General features: G+C 42.7%; 1 protein-coding gene across 2 annotated transcripts in view; it reads left to right on the forward strand.

Annotated features, from left to right (window-relative positions):
- LOC122808822 (killer cell lectin-like receptor subfamily F member 2) overlaps positions 1-12060 on the forward strand; it is a 1412691-nt gene that overhangs the window by 1392636 nt on the left and 7995 nt on the right. For both annotated transcript variants that reach the window (XM_044079894.1, XM_044079895.1), the window contains one exon: positions 684-790. In XM_044079894.1, coding sequence (XP_043935829.1) covers positions 684-790 — 107 coding nt within the window. The remainder of the gene's footprint in view (positions 1-683; positions 791-12060) is intronic.

A 12060-nucleotide genomic window follows, 5' to 3' on the forward strand; every position in this document is an offset into this window, starting at 1 on the left:
GTGATGGCAATGGCTCACTGCCAGGTATTTCTTCCATTCCTTTCACTGTCCCCATTGAGTTGGCTTTTTTAATGTCAAGAATCATGATTAAACTGTAGATTTCCCTTATCGAATCTCGAGAAAGCTTGATCATCTGTTGACAATGTCTTTTTTAATACCAGAGGTAATTGCGCTATGCAAGCTAAATTACGTTTGGATTAGGACTGTTAATAAGCAATAAGTAGGGTAGGTTCATATGTAAAGGCTGAATCTTTGATTAACATTACAGTTACAGCATGATGTCAATCTACATGATATTTTTGCAAATAATAAGGCTGTTAATTGTGGCTGATTTAATAGTTTGTATGGAATTCATTTGCGGAATGCGTGGGTCTGGAGAAATTTCTTTGTTTGCTTTTTCCCTTCTGCCAGACGCTTCTGTTACATTTCCATAGCATCTTGCATCCTACACACTATTTATTACCCCTTAGCGCTCCTGGTACTTCGAAGCTCACATAAGTTCTCATCAGTAATGAAATTGCATCACATAGTGGCAGCAGTTTTATACACTTACAGAAAGACCTCCTTCAACATACATTTAGTTTTTTTCCTTTTACTAACACGTGGAGTACTGGCATTCATGCTTGGCATTTTTATGATCAGGAAAATTTGAATCTTTAACTGACTTTTTTTTCCATTTGCAGGATATCTTGGAAAATTCTAACGCTGGTTATTGGATTGGACTGACAAGATCTGATGACAAGCAGTGGAAGTGGATAGATGGTGCCAATGTCAGCAGCACTCTTCTTGGGTAAGTTTATGCAAGAGTGTGTGTGTGTGTGTGTGTTTGGGGGGGTTCTCCCACTGTTACTGACCATCAAATCTCTTCCTATCTGCCATGCCCTTTCATTCCCTCATCCTGGTTATTTCTGTTGCTGGGAAATGTCATACAGGCAGCTTTATTGGTAGCATGTGCCCTTGCCAGTTTCCTGGCAATGCAAGCATTTTTATTTAGACCTAACCCCCTCTGCTGGGCAAGATGGAATTGTGGCAGTGGGTGACCTCAGACCACCCTAGTCCACCACCATGATGGGCATTCACATTCTCCTCTTGTCTTCCATCAAGGCACTAATTGATCTGTGTTCAGTGGGATGTAGTCAGGGCTTGAGATGGCTGCTGTGGTGTTTTTTTTTTTTTGAGTCAAGCCAGCATCTAGACAAGAGTATAATTAAATACTGTCTGTTTTGTTTCCTTTGATATCCATTTTCTTTTCACAGTGTGATGCTGCTGTAGGTTGGCCCTTCTTTTGATAGTCTGCATAGACTGTATTAGTAAATGTCTTTCTATTCCTATGTTGCAGTATTCACACTGCGTGATTTCCTGCTTCAGGCGACCCGATAGCTGCTATACAAAATCTTAAGCCTGGCTGCTGTAGGTGAGTCTGATGTCACACGGCAGGCCATAAACCAGGGACCCATATATGTGATGTCTGCATGCACAGACCTCAGAACCTTTCAGCTGCAGACTATGTTAACTTCGACCGCTTCACTCCTACAACCGAAGACTTCTAAAGATAAGTACCCTGTTGGGGATTTTCTCGCTTACATACAGCTTGAACTTGGTTGCTGTAGATTCCCTTTTAGCCAGTGTCTGAGCAAATGTAATTGCAGGGGTCAGATACCGCACAGACACTCTTACAACCGGTGTGTGTTTTGCTTAAGTGAGGAGCCACGACCATAAGGCCTGCTTCATTTGTCTGTCTTTCATGTCAGAAATCCTATGCAGCTGGCTGGCTGCACTAAACTTGTATTTGGAAAGCCAGACTAAAACGCCTCGCTCTCAGGATGGATCCCGTGTTGGCCGCCCAAGCCAAACCGAGGAAGAAGGCCAAGGTTTCCAGGCCTTCTCCCAATACCGCTCCACCATCGGATGTCCCGCCCGACTACTGATATAGGGTCCGAGGGACACCTGATTACTCAGTCAGCTTCGATGATTCCTCTGGAAGAGGCAGTTTCTGCAGCCACGGAAAGCACATCCGCAGAGTTAATCCAGACGCTGACCACAACCAACGTCTAGGAGGAACCATCACTTGGTTGGATGACTGAGACTTCTCCTGCCCCATCCCAGGCCTCTGTCTCTAACCCTACCCCTAAGCCCACACCAACAAAGAAAAAACAAAAGACTAAACACTTGAGCCCTACGCCTCAAGGAACTCCAGATTGGCAATAGTTTACCAACTCCTTAATGCAGGCCTTTATGGCCCTTAGGCCCACAGGCCTTACACCTACCAACATTCCTGTGCTGAGCCATGGGCTAACCTATGCTTCCTCCATACCTTTACGTACTACTCATCAGGGAGAAGGAGCAGAAGAACCAGATCAGTCCTACTCCTCTTCTAAGGAATCCATTTCCTATGTCTCTCAAATTGCTTCACCTGTGGATTATTACTCCCCAGACAAAGACTCTATTGAAGGAGATTCCCCACCAGAGGATATTACCTTTGGGAAAACTATATTTCAAAAATGAAAGAGTACTTCAAGTGGTATACCCAGAAAAGATGTTTTGAACTTCTGCGACTTGAGTCACCATCCCTTTCAGCTATTCCTCCTTTGCTTCCAGCTTTCCTGGATGCCTTTACCTCAGTATCCAAGAACCATTATTCACAACCTCCTGCCCCTAAAAGGCCAGATAGGGTTTACAAAGTGCCTGATGACCAGAAATATCTGGTGAAACCACCCCTGGCTGACCCAGCAGTTATTGCTGCGTCTCCAGACAGTCGAGGCAGTTACCCTCTGCTTCACTTTTGCCCACAGATAAAGGCAGCAAAACCATGGACAAGAATGCATAAGAAGGTATCCACATCCTCTACCCTGGCCTTCAGGGCTATCAATTACCAAACCCACATGGTTAAATATGCCCTGGACCTTGTCTCCCAGGCTTCCACCTTGCTGGCCTCTACCCCAGACTGTCCAACCAAAGATGACATTGCATCCCAACTGTCTCTAGCTGCACAAGTAGCTAGACACACTATCAGGTGCAGTTACAATGCAGCAGAGGCCTCCGCCAGGTCTACTGCCTTTGCATCTGACTTGCGCAGATACTCCTGGCTTCACCTACATTCTCTACCAGAGGATTTTAAATCCAAAATCATGGATGCTCCTCTGGACCACAACATTTTATTTGGAAAAATCTTACAAGAGAAAAACAAAGAACTGCAAGACATTAATCATCTCCTGGTATCCTCCATCCCAAGATATTACAGGAACTACTCAGCAAAAACATCCTTTGTCAGAAGGACTCCTTCAGTGTCGCACCCTTCCTCCTCAAGGCTCCGTAGGTTATCCAGGAGACAGTCTTACTCCAAACCCCTCCAACTCTCAGCCCCCAGCCAAACAGCCCTTTCCAGACAGAGGGGCCCTTCTTCAGTGTGACTGTCCTGCTCAACTGCCTCTGTCTGCCCACCTTACCCACTGCCTTACCTTCTGGAAAACCATCACATCAGATCTTTGGGTTCTTTCCATCATCCAAAAAGGAAATTTTCTATCCTGGAAGGAAAAACCAAGACCAAAAAGAATTCCTTTCCCTCCAGAAAATCAGCTTCATCTATTCCTTCTCATTCTGCAAGAACTCCTGACTCAAGGAACTATAGAACCAGTTCCCTCAGGACAGGAAGAACAAGGCTTCCATTCCCATCTTTTTTAGTTCCAAAAAGGATGACCCTTGGAGACCAGTCCTGGACTTATCTGAACCTGTTCCTGAAGGTTCCCTCCTTCAGGATGCTCTCCCTTCAAACTCTCCTACCCCTCATCCCCTCCCAAGCCTTCATGGTCACTCTGGACCTAAAGGATGCTTACCTGCACATTCCTATCTGGCCATCCCACAGGAAATTTCTGCTCTTTACTAGCCACTCTTCACACTTTCAGTTTACAGCCTTGCCCTTTGGCTTGTATACGACTCCCAGAGTTTTTACAAAGTGCTTGGCCCCAGCCATTGCCTATTGCAAAACCAAGGGAGTCCAAATCTACCCCTACCTAGATGACGTTCTCATGCTGGCAGAGTAAGAGTTCCACCCTACAGACCTATCTCAAGTTCACGATGGCTCTCCTCCACAACTTGGGATTCACCCTAAACCTTCAGAAATCCTTGCTTCTTCCTCAACAGGACAAAGTATTCCTAGGCTGCAGGATCAAGTCAGACCTATATAAGATCCTTTCTCCCACCGGACAAAGTGCAGTCTCTCTCCACCCATTTTCAAAGCCTACTTTCAGTATCTCACCTATCTGCAAGACAATTTCTGCAAGTTCTAGGTTTCGTGGCAGCCATTATTCCCATGCTCCCATTAGCAAGGATGGACATAAGAAAATTCCAATGGTACCTAACGAATGTGTGGTCTCAGAGCCAACAACCACTAGACAAACTTATCCCCCTGCCTGAAAACAGAGCTAAAGTGGTGGATTCAGCTAATTTTACAGAACCAGGCCATTCCTCTGCAGTTCCCCCACCACCACCACCACTCAATTCATGCACACGGATGCATCAGACATGGGGGGGGGGGGCACGTTACAGGATTTTAAGGTACAACAGTGTTGGACCCCTGCCCAGCAAAAGCAACACATCAGTGTCAGAGAAATGACTGCCATCTTGCTGGTTCTAAAGGCTTTCCTTCTCATTTTGTAACCAGAGCTGCTCCACATTGTGGCAGACAGCACAACTGTCATGCGGTACCTCAACAAACAAGGAGGACAAAGGCATACCAGTTATTCCGGATAACCCTACAAATCTGGGATCTGGCAGCCAACCACAACCTTTTCCTGCAGGCTTCTTACATTCCTTCTCAGGAAAACAAACAAGCAGACTTGCTCAGTAGAACATCCTGTCAACAACACAAATGGTTGTTGCACAGGGATATCTTCCTAGACATCGTGCACCAGTGGGGCACACCTCAACTGGATTGTTTGCCTCCCCCAGAACAGACAACTAAACACATTCTGCACCTGGGATTACACTCCTCTAGCCTGGAGAGTGAATGCCTTCAGCTTTCCATGGAAGGGTATGTTCTGTATACTTTCCCTCCCTTCCTTTTGATCCCTTTCAGACAACACTACTCAGAGGATGTGCTCTCAGTCCTGAGGGAGGCCAGGAAACTAACTACTAGGAAAAATTTGTCTAAATGGCAGATATTTTCAAAATGGTGTTCCCTTAAGGAAAGGGACCTCTTTCAGGCTGGTCTTTCACTTGTTCTTACCTATATATGTGAGCTCATTAAGGAAGGACTAGCATATTCTTCAGTGAAAGTCCACCTTTCTGCCATTTCAGCCTGCTTGCCTTTATAGCCACCACTGCTCTCCAGACTGGACATTAAACTTTTCCTGAGTGGGATCCTACATATCAGACCACCAAGAAAACCCATTCCTCCTCCCTGGGACCTCAATTTAATGCTGGAAAAACTCACCTTACCTCTTTTTGAGCCAGCCAGCACAGCTTCTCTACAAATGTGCACATGGAAAACCATTCTTTTAGTGGCCATTGTCTCTGCTAGAAGAGTATCTGAACTACAGGCACTCATGGCCTGTCCTTTTTACACCACCTTCCACAATAACAAGGTGACCTTGCACACAAACCCTTCCTTCATGCTCAAAGTGGTGAACGAGCTATCCTTAAATCAGTCCATTCACCTACCTACCTTCTTCCTGTCTCCAACTAATACCTCAGAGCAGGAGCGGCCTTAGGTCAACTGGTGCCCTAGGCAAAAGGGCTCCACAGCGCCCCCCACCACACCACCCAGTGCCCCCATTCTGGTCTACCCACATTAAATAAATACTGAAAAAGTGCCCCTGCTAGAGCAGCGCCCTAGGCGGCCGCCTAGTTGGCCTATGCCTAAGGCCGGCCATGCCTCAGAGAGGATCCTTCACTCCCTAGATGTGCACAGACAGCTGAGGTTCTACTTAGACGAACACTAAGTCGTTCAGAAAATCTGACCAACTTTTCATCTCCTTCCACCCCAGGGCTCTGGGTAAGGCAGTCTCCAAACAATTAATTTCCTGTTGGATCAGGAAATCCATTCTATTCTTCTACTCACATTATGGCAAACCATTGCCTCAAGGAGTTGGGGCTCATTCCACTAGAGGCATGGCTACCTCGAAGGCCTTCCTTAGAGAGCTGGACATACCCTCCATCATGGAAGCCATTACCTGGTCTACAGTTCACACTTTCACTAAACACTACAAGCTAGATCAGGTCTCTAGGATCAGATTAGTCCTGCAGGAATTCCTGGAATGCTTGACCTCTGCCCCCTCCCTTCACTCCTTTTAGCTGTGGTACTCTCCCACAGTATGAATACTGCAAAATAGGAATAGAAGGGCATAGAATAGTTGTGTAAAATCTTACCATAACCATAGATGTCCTTCTCTTCCATGTTGTAATATTCCTTCCCACCCTCCATATCCCCTTTTCTCAATCTGTACTGGATGCTTGGTCCTTGACCTCTGTATCCACTCTCTACAGGCTAATCTGTACAGCCCTCAGTCCTTCAGGGACATTTTCTCCTTATACTCAACCTTTTCTTCTGTACTCCTTATCCTGGGCTTCAAGTTCGGAGGTCTGTGTGTGCAGACGTCACCTTTATGGTCCGTGGTTTATAGCCCTGCGTGTGACGTCCCACGCAGCTACAGCAGCCAGGCTTAAGCTTTTGTATAGAAGCAAACGGGTCACCTGAAGCAGGAAATCCCACAGCATGAATACTGAAACATGGAAGAGAAGGACATCTATGGTTATGGTAAGATTTTACACAACTATTCTTTATGTATCAGAATTTTTTGTTTTCGTATCAGAATTCCAGAAATGTTCTATTTTATGGCTTGTTGTACTTTTTCCTTTTGTAGTATGATTCAAGCAATCATGGCTGTTTTATAGGTATTGCAGTCAAAAGGATTCCTTGCCAGAAGGCATTTATCAGATTCTTGAGTGCTTCTTTTTTAATTTTGTTTTTGTCAGAACTGTTTTCAGACATTTTGTTTAATCTGAAAGCTAGCCATTAGAAAGCCAGTTGCAACATTAGCATTAATTTACCAGATGTGTTAGATTTGGTTGGCAGTTTTAGAAACTGAAAATGGCAGGTTTGTCTGCTTTTCATGCATTCCTTACTCTGAATAATGTAGAGAGATTGTGCTCTGAGAATGAAGGTTTAGATGGGCATATCCAGTAGTTCTTGTGTTAGATAATGTACTGGGAAATGCCTGAACTTCACATTTGTGTTTGTCCAGTGAATGTTCCATCTCTTGAAGCATACAGTGTGCTCTTTTTGTGCAACTGAACACAGTTCTCAGTTTCTTGTGTGTGTTGTGTAACAGAAAACAGCTGTGTTGCTTGAATAATTGCAGTCAGTTCACTAGTTCAGAAATGCCAAGCTGATTATACTTGCCCCAGGGGCTGTTTTTCTTTTTTGCTGGTGTTTTGTGTCGTAGTATTGCATGGGGGTCTTTCATTCCCTGAAAGTAGAAAACTCTTCTGTGTTCTCTAGCACAAAAAGAGAAATGTTTGGCAGTGTTAAAATTCAGCATGGAAATTGTTTACTGTCCAGAGGAGCCTGTCTCCAGCAGAGTATGAAATGTCCTCTAAGCGATAGCTATAGGCAGAAATTTGGGGAGGAAATCTTTGATAGTACATGTCATTTTTGAAGCACTAGCACCCCTGCATCACTCAGTGTGGAAATGATCATTTGTGTTTCTCCTACTGTAGAATGGCTTAGTGATAGCAGAAATTGTGACATAATCATTTATAAGCCAAGGCGTCATCCTCTGCAGTGTCCCACAATGTTTCATTTTCCATGAGTCTCACTCAACATTTGACTTGCACCTAGTGCCTTTAAATTATGCTGTTTTCTCTTTAATGGTTCTCAGTGGTATTTTTAATGACTTGTGTCATGGTTAATTTTCTTGTTCATAGGTTCATAAGTAAATACTAGGCTGTCTGCCCAAGGGCATTTATAAGCCTAGCCAGAGTGTGTTGGCTTTCGCTACCCCCTTAAATTAGTTCCCTGGACCTCTGACCAGCAGACCCATTAGCTCCCTGCGCCTCTGTCCAGCAGAGCCACTGCAGTGATCCCGGGGGTAAATTTTCTTTTTCCCATCCACCCGTCAAGGTTTCTCTTGAAGAGTGCTACTGAGGGGCTCTGCCTGATGTATATTGGAATCTTTATCGTTGTGGTAAGGTTTATATCCCTAGAGCATGTGGCTCTCAGGGATTTGGGTTTTTTTTAGGTGGAGTATACCCATCAGTTCTGAGTTGAACATGGCCCTGTATGTCAAGCAGAGATCACCTCTGAGTAAGCGGTATGCAACCGAGTACAGCTGGAGTTTCTTTAGTCGGGCTGCATAGGTCTTCTGTTTGAGGCCAGTAATCCTCTTGGTGAGGTACTTTTGTGGTCTTTCCAGCTGTTGCAGGTGTCTTGTAAGGCACATCCCAAATGGGGCGTTGTATTCTATAATGGGTCTAATAAGTGATGAGTAGAGAGGCACAATAGCTTCCTTTGTTCTGGATGAGAACCCTTTTGAGATTAGGTCGGCCATGTAGAAGGATTTTCTAACCACCTTGGCAATATGATTATCAAAGGAGAGATTACTATCTACTTGGGTCCCCAGATCCCTTATTACTTTTTCTGTATTTAGGGGACTACCACCTATGTGGTAGTTCATGGGTACTTTGTTTTTTTCCATAGGGGATGACTATGCACTTTTTGTCATTCAACTTGATGCCATGATTTTGACACCAGGTGTCCGTCTCAGTGAGACCCATCTGGAGGGTGTCCATCAGCTGGAGAATCAATTATGGCCTCTAGTTTGCAGTTGTCTGCGAACTTGGTCAGCCAAAGTCCTCCTGTGCTTGCCTGTACCTCTGAGAAGTATATACCAAACAGGAGGGGTCCTAGAACTGAGTCCTGGGTAACGCCACTTGTAAACGGTTTAGTCTCGGACCTAGAGTCTGCAACTCTCACCGTGTGAGTTCTGTCCATGAGCCAGTTTGCAATCCATCTCGTGACGTAGGGGTTAATGTTCAGGTTGGTGAGTTTGTCCATAATACCAGAATGGGGAATGGTGTCAAAAGCCTTTGCAAGGTCTAGGTAGGCTGTGTGGACCTCCTTACCCTCATCTAATGCTTTGGTAACTGTCTCAAAGAAGTACACCAGGTTTAGGAGGCATGATTTGCCCTTAACAAAGCCAAACTGGGTGGGGTCCACAGTTTGGAGGTTCCCAATGTCTCTGTTAATGAGTTCCATGATGATATGCTCCATAGCCTTGCAGACCAGGCAAGTCAGGCTTGTAGGGCGATAGTTACCAGGGTCCCTTGTGGTTTCATGTTTTTGTTTTCATGTTTTATTTTTTTAGCCTTTGTTAACCAGGCAAGTGGGCTTGTCCATAGCTTCTTTTCTGCCATGACCAAAAACCAGAAAGGTAAGGGTAAATGCAACACATGACATTTTTATAGTAGTAGGAAACGAGTACCTAAAGAAAATACATGGAGACATAGGGAGAACACATAAGCACTCCACATAGTGGTATCTGTGGTATTCCGTCAGTGGCTTGGTCATAGATGTGAATTTAAACACACCCCTTTATAAAACCATAAAAAATAAGAAGGTTTCTTAAAGAATTATAAAAGTCTGTTTAAGAGCTCACAACAAAGGGTGTCATTTAAAAAGTCCACTGGCATATTTCAAGGTATACACAGGAAACCTCAGTTCAGCATGTAGTCACTGGTAATATCTCACACAAGGAGAAAAAGTACAGAGAGGTATCATATTTGAGGTATTGTGCAAAGGAGTTGAAAAACAAATTCATGTCACTAACCACATAGTGATGTAATTGCATTTGTACTGTATGGAAGATATGATCATGAACCCTTTTTTCCAGTCTATGTATTTTATTTTTTTAGAGGCTTTTAATATCAGTTTGCTGTTAAAAGTACTGGATTTGGTGCAATTTCTGCTTAGTTAAGGGATATAGTCTAAGATTATATAGTACTGGGCATGAAGGTGCTGAGCTGCTAATATAAAGGCTGTTTCTGTTGGTATGAGTGTACTAGTTTTCACTTGCATGCTATGAGATTCTTTGCAGGTCACAGCACGCGGTTGCACCTTGTAAAAGGTTTTGTGCTTAGTACGCTTAATGTTTTACCCAGTAACTTGTATGTACTCTGTTTACTGCATCAGTCCACTTCACTGTCACCATATGCTGCTTATAAACCACAGGTGCAGTTTAGTTGTCATGTAGGGTAAGAACAGGAAAGTGTCCTCTGTGAATAATCACTACTGTCTCAGATTTGCATTTAGTATATTATGCACATTTGTGAGATGTCGCAAGAAAATAATAGCCAGTTCACTTTTGGTTCAAGCAGAAGGGTTTTGTTTTCCTCTCCATGTTATACCTGTATAACTTACAGTAGCCGGCACATGCATTAGTTAGAGCTGCTTGTCTTCTGAGTAGAAAGGTAAGAAGATAAAACAAATTTCAGCAGGAAAATAAATATATTGCCTTTTTTTGTTTTCATAATAATCTTTACCTGGTGAAAAACTGTCTTGAGTGAAGTTACTTAACCTTGTCCATTTTTAATTTTCATGTAAAAAACAGTAAAATCTAAAAATTCTGTTACTTAATTTTTATCTTTGGTATTAAAATGCATGATACTTAATCAGAAACAGCCAAGTTTCTTGATTTAATTGTTCTACACTGCTTTATTTTTAATTGTTGGTCTTTTGTAGAGTAGCTGGTGCTGCTTTTTTGCTAGAGTTAAGTTCAAGGATCATTTAATTGACCTCCTTTCCAGTCTCTTGTAACTTGTGTAATGACTGGTAATGAGTTTGTGTGTGTGTGTGTGTGTGTGTGTGTGTGTGTGTGTGTGTGTGTGTGTGTGTGTGTGTGTATATATATATATATATATATATATATATATATATATATATATATATATATATATATATATATATATATATATATATATATATATACACACGTGTGTGTTATGTGTGTGTGTGTGTGTGTCTAGATATATATATATATATGTGTGTGTGTGTGTGTGTGTAACTACGGTGGTGGTGCTGCGGTAGCGTTGTCGCCTCACAGTTAGACGTTGCCCGTTCGATTCTCAGTTAGAGCATCATCTGTGTGGCGACATGCGTGAATGGGCGTTCCTTCGTTGAAAGTTGTGCGTTAGGCCCGGCAAGCCAGCACGTAAAAATCTACTGCCAATCATTAGCGGACTAGAGTTCCACTGTGGCGACCTCTAACTGGAAAAAGTCGAAAGACACAACAACAACAACATATATATATATATATATATATATATATATATATATATATATGTAAACGAAAAACCGTTCTAAGACTGTAAAGCAAAGTAGAATAATGCCAATAAACAATTAAAACTTTGTAACTAATAAAATTACGAATGGAGAAAAAACACAGCTGAGGCCGAACTGTTGTCTAGCACTTTCATTCCTTTATTGTTGCTAGGAACTTCATCAGAACTGAAAAAAGTATATAGCCATGCTCTATAAATATGCTGTATACAGGAATACATATCTTGCATATGATGTGATTAGTGGCCAATGGCCAAAGATTTCTTTTCACAATACAAAAGAATAATTCAAACCAATGATTATGTCCTCATGTTAATTCAAGGGCCAATGAAAATGTTTTCAATTCTTACCAATAGTCATTGTGATGTGTGTGTTATAACTTTTGAAACTAACTAAGAGTAAGTTGAACAAATACTTAATACCATTGTTTTTTTTACGATGTTATTGTGTTTACTTTTAACTGATGGTTATATTTCCAATTAAACTAGAAGCTGGAAAATCATAGGACTGACCCTGTAATAGTAGTGGAACCATTGCTTATGTTCTATCACTGTTTAAGAACTAGTGTAGTCAAAACAATCAGACGAAAAGACAACAGTAATGCGCTAGGTAAGCACAGTGCACTATGCACAAACATCAACAGGTTTAAATTCATAGTACTGGAACAAGTTGGACAGTTTTTTGGAGACTGTGATGCTCTGTTAGAGTTAAAAGAACTGAGGTGGCAG

Source organism: Protopterus annectens, chromosome 8.part0 (assembly GCF_019279795.1).
Source record: "Protopterus annectens isolate FY-2018-M chromosome 8.part0, PAN1.0, whole genome shotgun sequence".
Classification (NCBI taxonomy): domain Eukaryota; kingdom Metazoa; phylum Chordata; order Ceratodontiformes; family Protopteridae; genus Protopterus; species Protopterus annectens.